This window comes from Tympanuchus pallidicinctus, unplaced genomic scaffold (assembly GCF_026119805.1).
Source record: "Tympanuchus pallidicinctus isolate F22 unplaced genomic scaffold, pur_lepc_1.0 scaffold17, whole genome shotgun sequence".
In the NCBI taxonomy this organism is placed as follows: domain Eukaryota; kingdom Metazoa; phylum Chordata; class Aves; order Galliformes; family Phasianidae; genus Tympanuchus; species Tympanuchus pallidicinctus.
Window position 1 is genome coordinate 7,428,179 of NW_026294690.1, and position 14,891 is coordinate 7,443,069.

Consider the following 14,891-nt stretch of genomic DNA (forward strand, 5'->3'; position numbering starts at 1 on the left):
TGCAATTTAAGTCTACCCTCTTACAGCTTAAAACTGTCATTTCGCTATATGTCCTGGTAAAAAAAAACTAATGAGCTTCGCAATTTATTTCCTCTCAAACATTATTATCATCTCCTATATTAACTGTCATTTGCACTACAGAGTATTTATTAAGCATACACACTGATTCTTCAATTTCTAGATGAATAATATGTAATTATCCTACTCTGAAGAGTGACTTTTCATTTTCATCAATGAAATAGCTGTCAAAGAGAATAATACAGCAGACTGTCTAGTGCAGGGTTACAAACAGACCTTGTTCCTAGCTGCATGCTGCTTGTAGGTACAAAATAACATACTTCACTGCCCTCTTGTCATCACCAATGACAAGGAACTAGACCTGATTTTTTTTCACATTTGCCAGATGTACATCTTGTACTCATGCTCTAAAACTCTCCTCTTGCTGTGTGGATGTTTTCCACTCCTATCTTGTCCTTGTGACATCTAAAATTAATGTCTCAAAACAGTTTGGGTGTAATTTGAATTTACATCTCTGTAAATATTGCTACTAATTTCATGGAGAGAATTAGTATTTTGGGATCCTTTTACCCACCTAAGGAGAAACTCAGACTTGTGCAATGTAAATGAATTGTCATTCTGTAAGCTGAAAATGCAGACTGAGTTATGGGTTTTATACATTTTATGCTCTGGAGCACTTTGGCAACTAGGAATAGCTGAATTCAAAGCAAAGGTATGTGATGACAAGTTCATTTTCTCAAAATGCTCTGATTTATTTTTAAGCTTTTATTTTTTTTTTTTTTCATTTCCTTGGTGATGAAAAATATTAGTTTGATTACTTCTGGATATTAATGATTTGTAAATGAAAGGAGAGCCAGAAAAGAAACAGTATATAATTTCATATGCTGTGCTGCTATCTCCCAACAGGGACCTTCTCTAGTCTTAAGACATAGACTTATGCTTCACAACATTCCATACTGTCCCTCCTTCTCCTCCTTGCAAGAGTATGAGGCAGGCTATACGTCTTGTGTCTGGATTAATGAACACCTTACAACCAGAAGTAAGCTTTAGTCACTGTTAATTCTCACATAGACCACTGGGAAACAGCAGCATAAAAAAATTAGGACCTCCTTTATCATGGGCTTCCTATGCTTGTTTTCTGCACTTCGTTTCTTATGTTTATAACATAAGAAGTGTATTATTCTTATAAATTATTTGAAAATCCCCAACTATCTTGAACTGATGACAAGGTATTTGAAATGTTTGCCTTGAAAATTCTTCAGCTGTTATCAGTGATGATATTTCACACTGCCACCTAGAAATCCATAGGTATGCTGAAAATCTAGCTGGAAGCAATAGAATACATCTGTTGGTATAGCCTGTACTGCTGGCAGGTCTTAATTTTCTTGAACTGGATTTGTACTTTCTTGTTGCAGAGTATAAGGCTGGAATTTGCTATATCTGGAAGTTAACACTGAAATGTTTTTTGCTGAAATCTGTTCATCTCCTGAAGTTGCACACCTCATTTAATTTTGAGAAAGTTATCTTCCACTAGCTCAAGACAGTTGCACACAGCTTGGGTTTCTCCTATGTCTGATGTTGAAACCTCCATAGACTTCAATGATGAGATGTGGGAATGGGGGCAGTTAGCAGCATCCATATGTTAGAAAGCCCCAGTCATGTTGTCTTTAGCAAAGCTCTTCTGTGAAGTGCTGTAATACACAGAATAGAATTGGGCGTCTAGATGGGTTTAAAATTAGATTGTGGGAAGCAAGCAATTATGTTCGCTAAGTATAGTCAGTCGAAAAGGATACGGGTAGCTGCAAACAGTTATTTAAAACTGTAACACAATCACTTCAAAAAGGGTAATCTGGAAGCCTTTCTTTCTGCAACAGTGAGTTAAGTCTGTCTGAATGAGGGAAAGATTATTTGGTAAAATCTCAAAGACATTAGCAATAAAATAACACTCAAGAAATGACACCTGAACACAGAAGCACTACAGTCTCTTAGAGTACTGTTTTGACTACCAATGCTGTAGTAGCCTTTGCAAGGAATAAGGCTGGAAGGCTCTCAATATTACAAGTATAAAAACAAAACAAAGCAAAACTGTATTTGAATTTGTTAATGCCTTGGAACTCGTTTATACTGAGCTTCAATACCATTCACAGAGACAGAGAGTCTAGAATTGATTCAATATGTTGTAGTGTTCAGATTTCAACATGGCTATGGGCTTCATCCACAGATCTTTGAAGTGTAGTGCAAAATTCCTTTTTGTTTTTAGCACGAAAGAATCAGGTCTTTGTAAGATCGTTTGGCAATAGTGTTTTGGCAGGTATATTTTGTACATTATGTATTACAGTAGTTTGAGTAGTCTTTAGAAACTTTCAGATAGGTGTTGAACCTGCCCACTCTGAAAGTCACTGACATGGGAATACTTGGTTAAAAACTAGAACTCTTTCCAACTCTTCCAGGCTTTTTTTTTTTACATCTGTCATGCACTTTTCTAAAAATTGGCCCTTTTTAAATTTTCCTCTCTCTTTTTTTAATTTTTTTTTGCAAACTTGTTCCTGAACCAGAATCTTCACAGTGGCAATACCTTCAAATGTATTTACTACAGCTAAGCTTGGTTTATCACCCGTAGATGACATTCAAGCATTTCCAAACAACAACGTTATAGTGTTCCATACTGATGTTGACTTTTTTCTTACAACTGCTCTTCTCCTCTATCACTCAAAACTTTAATATTTTTTCCCTTTTAAGTGAGGTGCTATTTAACTACACAAATTTTAACATCTTTATTTTAGTTACTCATAATACAGTTCTAGATTTTTGTCTACTCCATGCAGTACAATACAATAGTACACAAATCTAGCATGTTGTGGCACAGTATCAGTTATATTTCAGATTATCTGTGTGAGCACAAACTTCAGTCTTTCATGTTTGAGCATTTGAAGAAACTATTCTGTCTTAACTGTAATACTAACAGGCATAAATACTGGGGGAGGGGAGAAGGCATTTTTCCAAATATTAAATATAGGTGCACAATAATAGCATTTGGTTAACACTTCTTAACAGGATAACAAAGTTCACAGATTGACCAAGTGGTTTTAGTGTATGATCTGAAAGTTGAGAAAATGTTTGCGTTTTCCAGTACTAAATGAAAGGTCACCAAAATTATTATGAAACCTTTTACAAAGAATGAAGACAGAGTTGAGTGCTATTCAACTTGTTGCACTCAAGATTAATGAGACCATATCATCCAAGTATAATTCTTTGCTTTGCAGAGAGCATGTTAAAATCCTTAAACTGTCTTGTATGTACACGTATCTCTTGCCACCATCACTAGCACGTCCATGTGGACATACAGTAGAGTTCTTAACAGTAGAGGAATGAAATAGTCAAGTCAGGACTGGAAAGGCAAGCTGTAGAGATTACCTTACAGGGGTTTTATTCTGACCATGGCTAAAGGGGAAAAGAAAAAAAGAATGCTAGGGAAAGTGGTGTATTACTGCATGCCATACAGGCAGCACAGCTTACACCCTGTACTGCTCTGTTTGTCTTGGCAGATCTGTGTGCGCGGATCTGGCTGTGGGCGTGATTCTGCCAAAGATGGTCAGTGTTCAACTTACACCCATGTTTAGGTCTCTAGTTATGCGTTTGTCTACCATGTGCCTCTCTCTGCCAGTCCACAAAACAATGGCTTCCTAGCCATTTCTGTTCTGAAAATAAGATGAAATGAATGATGTAAGCTCTATGACTAAGTACTAAATATTTAGCTGAAGCTGCAAGATCCAATATATTCAGATATTTTGCTTGTAAGCCAAAAAGAAATATAGCGTATAGTAAAGAAGATTTTAGTGATGGTTGCTGTCACAAAATTAGATCAGAAGAAATTGTATACAGTTTCTACCATAATAGTTTAAAATGTTTTGTTGGTACAGGTTGCTATGTTTCATGGCCTGCAGTGCAGAATGCCTTATGGTGGTACTGAATGCATTTCATGACCTGGTTTTGGCAGCTTCTGGGACATCCTTCCATAGCTGAACTTGTGTGCGCTCCTTTCCACTTCACTTAGAAGCAAGGCACACATTGCAAAATGTTGAAGTCCCATCTCATACACCTTTAAGGCATATATGTCCAATTGTATTCTCTTGTCCCTCTGGTGATGCAAAAGTCAAATGGATATATTCAAATAAAGCTAGTAACATTCATGTATCTACATTCATTGTAACTTATCAGCTACAGATTCTTTACATCTGCTACTGATGTTGACTTCTTTTTATGTATGGATGCAATCTGTTAATTGTTCTATGGACAGACAGATTTAGAGAAATAATCACAACTCCATATACTATCTCTGAGTTCTGGATTTTACATTTAGATCTCTGAAGTGTGTCAATGAGTAAAACCATAAGCAGAAAGAAACTGCCATTTATTATGCATCTGAGGAGGCTTCTAACATATGTTGATTCCAAGAGGTACCTGACATGAAATACTTGCCCTTGTGAAAAGATGCAAAAGGAATCCCAACCTGCCTCTATTGTCTGTCCCATGAATACACTGAAATATCACTTCTCTCTTTGGAAGCAACACTGTTATTTCAGCTTTGTTATGTTAGAGATGTTAAAACTGCAGAAGTGACATTTTGTCTTTTCTGGAGTTTGAATGGTCTGTTGTGAGAAGCCCCTCAAATGCATAGGTTCTTTCACTTCGTGGGGCTAAATGTGCTGATCTCAGTCCAGAACCAATTGTTTAAGCATCATGTTGAATGTGTATTCTCCTCTTCTTCACACTGTTTATCTCATTGTGTGTTACACTGTATGTGTATCTTCCCTTTTTTCTCACAGTTACGCTTTTGCTTTGTTCTGCAGTCTGATAAAATCCTTACAAAGCTTTCAACAGTTTCTCACCTTTATTCTCCTTTGTGCAACATGTATTTTAATAATCCCCTCCCGTCTTTTCCCTGCTGCCCTTCCTTTTTTTTTCCCTTTTTTTTCCTGTCTACATTGCGAGCAGACTGTTTCATATCACCACGATTACTCCACTGTGTTTTCTCCTTTTAGTCAAGCAGTTTTCTGTTCTTCTCTGTAGAATTACACTTTATGACTACCAGGCCATGTGTAGAACAAACAAAGAGAGTAGCGACAGTGCCCATAGCTTACTGGACGTAAGTACAGTGAATTTTATGAGCACCTTTTCATGCACTCATCAAAGAAAATTGTTGCAAATATCTCATGGCCATTCTAAGCCCATTATTTTAATTTGGAATGCTTAAAACTCTTGCGTTTATCATAGTTCATACAAGGAATGGTTCATTATAAACCAAAAGGAAGCGTTAAGCATTTTTAAGTTTAAATACTTATGCAATCATTCTTACCTTGGACTCCCATTTCTGTCTGACGTTCCGTCAGATTGTCCATTGCACCACGTGAGTCTACCTCAGGACTTTTTGAAATCGTGCTTTCTTTAGGGAGCTGGAATCACACATGCCTTTTCTGTGTGTAAACACATGCACACAAACAATGATGGAATTGAAATTTAAAATTTATTTATGTATATATTTATTTATATATACATATATGAAATAATTTGTTCATTGATGAAGTATACAACTGAATGATTTTAACTTTTTTTTTCCCACAGTATTTGAAGAAGATATCTTTTAAAATAAAATGTCAATGATTATTTGAACCCTTCTGTAGCAATCAGCTCTGGACACAAACCCTGTCTCTTTGCAAGGCCTGACTAGCATAAAGCCAGGCCTAGCAAGGATGACGAATCTTTCTTCCCAAATCATGTCTAATTAATAATCCAAGGGTATTTTATATATGTTACTGATTACTTACAGTAGTCTATCAGTTAGAAATAGTTAAACTGTAGATCTTGCATATTAAACAGGAATTTTTTTTTAATGGCAGTTTGATCATGAAGAATTATGTAAAAGCATAATATGAAGCAAAATACTGCTTCAATTTTATCAGTATAGAAAAGTTATCTGGTATTATTTTTAAATAAAGAGGGATCCAGCTTGAAAAAAAATAGCCTGCCTACTTAAACTCTTGAAGAAATATCAAGGTTGTAGCAACTTCCAAATATTTATAAATATATAGCATCTATGATTTGTTTAATAATTTTGGGATGTTTCAGATGACCCTATGCTTTTTAAACACCTGGAAATGTGGGTTTACTGCACTTACCAGACTTATTCACTAATGCCTGAACCTGAAATAAGATTGGTATATCATGAAGTACTGAGCTGTGCAATGAGACTTACATTGTTGGTGAAATAGTGCAGGACACTGTGATTCACATTTGCACAAAAAAATTTAAAATATATTAACACTTCTAGCAACAACCTTCCATTCTGGGACCTGGGGCTTCAGCTAAGTGGCATGTTCTTTCCTTATATTATTAAATAATGAAAACTCTTCTTTCAATCCTCAAGGATTGTCAAGTTCAACTCCTCAAAAGTATTTTTTTTTTCTTTCTTTTGTTTTACTCCCACAGTTTTGCACACATAGATTAGGTTACAGGGCAGCATTCCATTCACATAAACAATGCATTTGTTCCCAAATATTTATAATTCCACTTGAGAATTACCATTGTATAAGTACACTGCTAGATATAGAGACTGAGAAAATCTTTAAAAAGTTCAAAAACAGATATGAATGCTTGAACAGCAGAGAAGTGGAATACAAGTATGGAAGCCCATGTGTCAGCTGTCCCACAGCATTCTGCCACAATCGTGGAATGCAAGTCAAGGGCTGGACCCTGGTGACTGGTACCAGTGTTCAGGTTGTGGAATCAAAACAGTAAATTAGAGATGGACAAGATTTACAGATGGTTTATTGATTTTCTTTACCAGTATAGGATTGCTTCTTAAAAGACAATCTGTTAGAAAATATTTAGCATATTTTCTTGTTTAAAATTATTTAAGTCCCAGATAAACCTCCACAGAACCACTTGGTTGCAAGGAAATCAGTGCCATGGAATCACCCAGCTCAACCTTTGGCTCTCAGTGATAGCTGAGATACATACAAACTAAAAACCTGGTTGCAATTGTTGAGGGAACAGTCTTCAGTGTGAAAGGCTGTCTTGATAAAATCCCATATCATGAGAACACGTTTCTAGCTATGAAATGAATTATATTCTGCTAAAATTCCAACACATTTTTCTGATTTTGTAGTCATGATTTTGAAACCTTTATTTTTTTTAGATATATTCAAAGTTATTTCATTTTCTTGCAGCTCTCATATTGAAAGTTACATTTTTATAATACATATTATACTTTACATATATTAGTTACAAATAATAAGTACATGTTATTTTCTATTATATAATTTGGTATTATCTAAGCAAAAGTGTACAACAAAATATTTAATTACTTGTGTGGGAAATGTCAAGTTCTCTGATTGGGAATTAAAATGAAAAGGATGCTCCACAGGGTGGAAATTTTGTTTTCTCTTCATCCCTAGGTAATACTTACAGCTGTTTTATCTTCTCTGGTCAGACAGTACTTAATTGGAGAAAACCTTGACAGTCCTGGGCTGCGTTCTGCTGGCTTGTTATTTCAGAATTTCATGCCAGTGAACAATATACTTTCATAAATCAATAATCTTATGGATATTCTGTTTTAAAAAATAAACCAAAATTTTATGATTTATCTCTATTATTCGTCGTACTGTAATATTTGCTTTATTATAAGTGTTATAATCCAGCAAAGTAAAAGATTGTGGAAGGATCTTAGAAATTACATTCAGTGCTTAAAAGTGAGTCTTCACTATGACACAGATGACTTTATTTAGGTAATTTCAAATGACAGAAGCATTTCCTAGTCTCATTAGACGGAAATAGTGAATAGAGATTTACATTATAGAGAGGCAAGTCTGTGAGTTGCAGCCTAAGGAAAGCCCCATATTTTCTAACAGAACTGTTCCTCCAGCATTAGCCTGGGAAACAGGAACCCCTAGAGGTTAAATATTTAAGAATAGTTTGCAAAACTTTCCTTTTCCGGCTGATAATCTGTGTGTCCAACCAACCACATTAAAAGAAAATTTCATTACTGTATATTTTGCTATTCAGCAGAATGGTATATTTTCTTTCATAACAAAATTATTGTTCTTTTTCTCATGCTTCCCATGCATTTTAATATCCATAACATTGTCTTTCCATGAAGAATTCAGTTAAGATATAAATACTGCATGTTTTGCCCTTTTATTAAATGAGTTGCTTCTCTTCAGCCTTATAATGCCTTCTTTGCTGCAGTAAAATGGATTATGACAGAGCTTGTCTTGTAAGTAATTTTTTTCAAGAGTTTAATGGATATTTATACAAATTAATGAATATTTGTATTTTTTAATGCTTAATGAGCATTTGTACTTTTTGTCATTTATGTATACTGTATTATTTTTATTTTATTATTTTCAATTTGGTAGTAGTTCTCTCCATTTTTTCAGTCCAATTTAGCACTGTTAAAATCTGAAAAAATCCCAGCTATATGAAGGCGCAGTTGCACTTCTATTACATTATTCATGGTTGTCACTTCTATCTGCATGTCTTTGCTTAGTAAGCCTAGGATATTGCAATATACAAACCAAATTTATTATTGCAGTTAAATTGAACGGTGAATGTTGTGTTTAACATGAGTGTCTGGTTGTAATGCTGCTTGGGCAGGCTGATGTGAGTACAGCAAACTGTTCGAGTGATTCATTGCGGAGTTCATCATCTCCTAAATTTTTGTAAAATGGACCCTTTACAGCATATACCAGATAAGGCATACTCTGTAGACGGTATTCAATTTCCACCTTGTCTAATTCTTCTAACAATTGAAGTTAGTATAAAATGAGCATTGCCCTTAGGAAAGTTTGTCAGTGAATTTACAGAGAAATACTGTATGAAGAGGAAGCCTATAAATTTATTGAATTTTTTTTACAGTGTTTATCAGAGAGCAAGCTTGCAGATGGATCTAATTTTATCTCCCTTGAAATAGAATTAATCTTTTTTCTTGTAGTCAGTTTTTTTTTTAATTGCAAATTATATGAACTTCCTAGAGAATTTGGATTAAAAGGTAAGGAAAATCAACTGGGTGGCTATTGCTGGAGGGCAGAGATTGATCTTAATAGCAGTGCTCAAAGTGAATATCTGGAAAATAAATTGTGTTAAAATACGACTTTGATGCAACCATAATAACTTCAAAAAATTATGGAACTTTCTGTGGTTAGAAATGTTGTTGTTTCATGTTCCTATGATAAACTGGATATTGGTTTTATGTTCCAGTAGTTTGGTAACTGATAGACAGATATGTTTCAGTCCATTCTTCAGAGCAAATCGAAGTATATTTTAGTGGGGAAAATGCATTCATTACGTGTCTATTCAGAGCTGGTTAGATACCAGTTAATCAGTCTTTGCTGCTCCTAGAAATAAAATAATTTTTATTATTTTAAATCCTGAAGTAATTGTGGGAATTATTTTATTTCTTCTCCTTGTGGTAGTGAGGGTAGTTATCAATCTTATGAAATTTTACTGGAGAGTCAAAATGCATTACATGGTGAAGGGGAGCTTTCAGTAATGTTCACCAATAAAAATACTGTGTGCTGCCATGCACTGAGAGCTTATATGGGCACCAGATAAGAATAAGAATGTAGTTCAGCAATAGGGAAATCTATGATTTATTAATAGGGTTTATTTTGGAATAAATTCCTGGTGGTAAGATACAACAGAAGCAGAAGCTGATAACCCCAGACTTACGTTAGCCAAATGAATTTCAGTTCTGCATTAGCTTCTATTTAAAGTGGGATTAACGGTATCGAACTGCAGTCAATTTAGTGTACTGAAAACATTCCTTGGGATAATTTGAAAAATGTAATTTCTTTAGGTTCCTCGTGGAGTTTAATCTATGCAGTTGGTGGCACTCTGATCTAACAGCAAAAGGTAAGCGTGAATTCTGTTTTACTTTATTTTTAAATTTAAATGTACATTAAAAATTCTGATTAAATAGTAGACTTCTGAATAAATGAGTTTGCCTTTTGTTTCAGCATTCACTTCTCTTTTAATATTTCCTAAAATAAAAAAAAGGAGAACTGAGATCTTCTAAGAATAACCAGAGTACTCGTGTACTCTAAGAATGCAGTGTGCTGCTATAATGGAAAAGTTAAAATAGTAGAGAATGGAATAGTAGATTTTATTTTTCCTCTAAAATATTTCTCTTCATTCTAAGACGATCTATGAGTTAAACAGTTACGCTGCCTTTTTCTTCTTAATACTATGTTTCTTCTGGAGGTGATGTAATATGTATGGGGTGATTGTTCTTCAAAATGCCATTTCAACGTAATTCCAAAGGAAAATGATAATCTCAATATAATATCATATGGAAATAAATTTTAAATGTTAAGATACTAAATTTTATGTTTTTACTTTTAAACAATACAAGCTAAAAATATATTTTGTTTTATTTTACTATTCAAAATTCTTCTGAAATAACAGTGAAATTTTAAGAATCCCTAAGAACACTAAGTTTTGAATTTCAGTTATCTCATATTTTCACAGATTTTTTAATGACATTTTAGAAGTGCTGCTCAGAATTAAAGAGCTAATTTGCATCAGTGCTAGTCAATGGGCTATTTCAGAAATCGATTGTGTAGCACAGCATTTATTGGTACAGTGATTTTAAGTGATTTTTTCAGCCTCAGCTTTGCAGTTTTCTATACTTCTCAGCAAAGCAGAGATCAAACATGTTGCTTTATATTTTAATTCCTATTTGCATTGGTATTAGGTTGTTTTTATGCCAAAGTAAGATCCTGGCTGAAAGTAGAGCATTGGGAAAATTGAACAGCCTGATGCCCTAGAGTATTCCAGTGTCCTCTATCAGTAAGCAACTGGGCAGTGTAGCAGTGAATGGCAGAGCACTTGTCAGCTTCAACCTGATGTATGTACTGAGCAAAGAGAAAAGAAGGCTGATATGGATGTCTGCTGGAGATGAAAGTTTCTAAGCATCAGCTTAGAGCAGCATTTCCCGTACTGATGGAAACTGTGTATTTTTATTGCAACACTGCAGCCAATTTTTCTGTTGTGTGAACAATGAGCTTAGTGTAAACTGAATGCACATAGAGAAACAGATCTCCATGAGAACCAGCTGTTTCATTATCAGCAGTTTCTATATGGGTCATCTGAAAACCACAACTCGCTTTCCAGTGATGTCCCTAACCATGATGAAAATGGATGACTGTGTAGGACAGCGGGATTTGCTGTGCTAGTCCCAGGAAAGGCAAATCTGTTCCTATATTTGAAGAAGAATGGCGGGTATGCCAGCCATCACTCTTACTGTTTGTAGAACAGCATAAAGCAGCCTGAGTAGGGAATAGTTACTTTCTTTGGTGTTTTTTTCAAGTGTACCTTACATGTGTGCCTTAATATATCCCATCATGAAGTATCCAATAACACTTGAATTGTGTGGTAGGGGAAATATCTTCTGAGGGCAGCATCCCTCCTCATCTCTTTAAAATAAATGTCTGTTTTGGTTTTTACACACACTAACTACAAAAGGCAGCAATTAATAACTAGCAACCTTTCATTTCCTGAGGACATCACTTTATGTCACTTTAAATCAGCAGAGTGATTGAAGGATTTTCATTCAAGTTTTAGTTGAAAGTGAATTTTTTGCTCTACAATTCCTGTGCTCCATTTCTTTGATGAGTAAGGGTATCCAAAATACCCTCTCATCACACTCACTGGAATATCATGGTTTTATGGCACTGCTTGGCCAGATCAGATGTGATTAGGCAGTAGTGGCAGTTTGGAAATCAACAAGTATGAGCAAAGTGAAAGCAGAGGAGATTTTACAGACAAAATTTAGCAGGCAAGGAAAACATGTACTTAGGTTTGTTCTTCTGTAGATGCTACATTGCCATTATGAGTTGTAAGAGTATGACTTCAAACCATGAAAATAAAACCAACGAACTCACAGATTCAGTTATTTTTACTTAATGGTGCTTAATAAAGCACAGCAAAATTTCAAGTCTTTTAATGGGGAAATTGCTTCTTGTGATGATTTTTATATTAATTGCTGTCATGACATGTTGAAATCCTAGACCTTCCCCACGCATGTAAATTTATGAAGCCACGGTAGGAAGAATATTCTTGCATGTGGTCTTGTAATGTTAATCATACTTGTAAATGTGAGAGAAGAATCTGATGTCCTGAATCTTGAGCAACTTCACCTTCTTCTGGACTCTTAAGGGCCTGAGAGGCTGCTTTTGGCAGCCTCCATTACAAGACCCTTGTATTGATGTAAATGAGGGCAAACACAAACTTACAGGTGAGATAAATTTCAGTCATTCTTAGCAACAGGCAAGGAGAAAAGAAAAGAGCTATTCAGATAAATTTTAAGAACATTCTAAGTTGTTAAAGTGGTTGATGTCCATAATGGAAGCATCAGAAACAACAAAATTTTCTTCACCAATTTTATACCATTCTTGAGGTACTCTTTGGGTGAATATTTATTCTAATTAAATACGTTTCAGAAACAGACATGATTGCAAATGCAGTTTGGTTCATTCCACTGTCAGTGTGTAATAAATACACCACTGGCTCTGAAACAGATTGTCTTGAACAGAAGATCTGTGGAGTCCAAGAGTCTGTTTAGTGTAATCTATTTTTGTCATCCTTGGTCTTGTTTTCTCACTTAGCAATTAGTTTAAGATACGCTTAACATTTGTGCTGATGTGCAAGTGTATCTCTGTGTTAAGGAAGAATGAAGGGGTGTAGAGGAAAAGGAAGGAATGAGGGAGAGACATTATCCAACAGATGCATCAGCATGAGAGTCAGAAGAGCTGCCTGAAGTTCCCAGCCCTGCTGCTGTCCTGTCATTTGACCTTGAACACTCACATTTTCTTGTGCCTTCATTTCCCCACCTTTAAGGTATAAATAATGTCCCCTTCTTGACCCTTGTGCTAGTGAAAATTGTCACGGTGTTTTTATGATTACAAATTTGGGAAGCAGATTACAGGCATTAGTTCTAGACAAGGTAATGCTTCTGTCCTCTACCCACAGAGTTATTTTTACTACTGAAACTCTTTAAAGATTTCCAAGTCTTAACTCAAAAAAAGTATTTTTGGCTTCAGTAAAATCTATCAAAATTTAGTTATCAAATACATGGAAGCACCCATACTTAATGAGCTAGTGATGCACAACATCACTGAAATAAAAACAACAGCAACTCCATCCTGATTCCATGGAGAAAGAATAAGTAATCGTCTGTAAATATAAACAAGTTTGGCAAAGGCTAAACCATGGATAACTACTTTAATGGTTATATGTTAGAAAATTACATTCCATTGATGGATTTCTTTTTTTCCTTCAATTGAAAAAATAGTGTTATGCACTGCCTAGGAAATCTCACAGGGTGGCAGAAGCTGAGTAACATTTCCATTCTCTGTGCTCTGTAATACAGTTTCTCATCTTGTTCAGAATTCTGTCTGCTGTTCTTCCCATGTTAACATCAAGAATTGTTTTTGCTGTGCCTATAGCGCAGAGGTTGAAACAAACCCTAGAGCCCTGTGATACTGAATATCCAGCTTTTGTTTCCGAACGCACTATAAAGGAGACCACGGGGAATATTGCTTGCGATGACTGTTTCAAGTAAGCCCTTTTGATATTTTTTTTATACAATTTTGTGGCAAAGCAGTAAAACTGAATTATTGAAGGTTATGTTGAAGAACGTACAAGTCTGTATGTTTTATCTTAGATAACGACCACTGTCTCTTATTCCACGGGTCATTTACAAGCTTAATACTCTGAAATTAAAGCAGTGCCTATTATTTTCTTTTTTTAAAAAATGTAAAACCAGTAGAAACTTTTGTTAATTTCAAAGAATACTGAAGTCTTCTCCTGGGAATGGGCAGCACTCTAAGGGCAAATTTTGCGAAGATTTGGCTACAGAGAAGTTAGTACTGTTAGCACTTCTACAGAGGAATGGAACTGCTGGGTAGGTTACAAATTCCCCTGTGCTATGGTGAGATCTGGTTGTTTTACTTGCATGCCAAATGTTTCCTGCTTAGAACTGTTAGGCTGAAAAGAGTGGGAGAAGATTAAACCTATCCTTCAAACTTTCAGTGCTAGGAAGCTGAGTTAGTAGTTACACATCTCTCATGTCAGTGCTGTAACCTTGTCAGTTCTGCTGGTGATACTGTAAAGTTGCCCGTCATAGGGTTAAAAGAAGAGAATTACTTTCTTCCTTCATTCCGAAAATGTCTCTTTTGTATTTCAAGCCTTCGTACAACAACATTTGTACTGCAGTTATGCTGCACCCTAATTGGAGAATTGTGTAGGTATTGAACATGAATATTGTTTATGCAAATTTCTGTATTTCAATGAGTCTCTTTTAATTAGATTTCCTTTTTGCTGAGAGGTCATAATCACAATGGAGATACATTGCAATAATTTGTCTAACAATATAAGTGTCAAGAATGTATAAATCAAACAAAACTTGTTACAGCTGTCCCCTTCTGGAATAAATCAATGTGGAGATAGAAAAAAAGGTGAAAACATCTTTTTGAAGTTTATAGGATTGGCTGCTAAATTTTCTCCTCAATGCATTCACTGTTTTTAGAATAGAAAATAAGAGTAAGTGCACTGGAGATATCATTCAAGCACTGATATAAATTTTTTATTTGCTGTTGACCAACTTTTAATTATATGGAAATTATTAAAATCTTGGTGAATAATTGTTCTTACATGATAGCTTTGTAGGATAGAAATACAAAAGTTCTTCGTAAGTCAATCCGAGGGACCACTTTAAGTGTCTAAGTGTTCAGTTCCACTGACTGAAAAGAACAAACACAACAAAATCAAGCTATGGCTTTTCCACTTGACAAGTGAAATACAATGTACATTGCACT

The 14,891-nt window shown here is 35.1% G+C and overlaps 1 protein-coding gene across 6 annotated transcripts in view; it reads left to right on the top strand.

The window, feature by feature from the left end:
* The window catches only part of CACNA2D3 (calcium voltage-gated channel auxiliary subunit alpha2delta 3), a 466,453-nt gene that overhangs the window by 433,121 nt on the left and 18,441 nt on the right, over positions 1-14,891 (top strand). For 3 of the 6 annotated variants that reach the window (XM_052678868.1, XM_052678866.1, XM_052678865.1), the window contains 4 exons: positions 5,089-5,164; positions 8,238-8,290; positions 9,872-9,927; positions 13,521-13,632. In XM_052678868.1, coding sequence (XP_052534828.1) covers positions 5,089-5,164; positions 8,238-8,290; positions 9,872-9,927; positions 13,521-13,632 — 297 coding nt within the window. Of the gene's footprint in view, positions 1-3,563; positions 3,610-5,088; positions 5,165-8,237; positions 8,291-9,871; positions 9,928-13,520; positions 13,633-14,891 lie in introns of those variants that run through there. The other 3 variants (XR_008205698.1, XR_008205697.1, XM_052678867.1) reach the window with 3 other exon arrangements.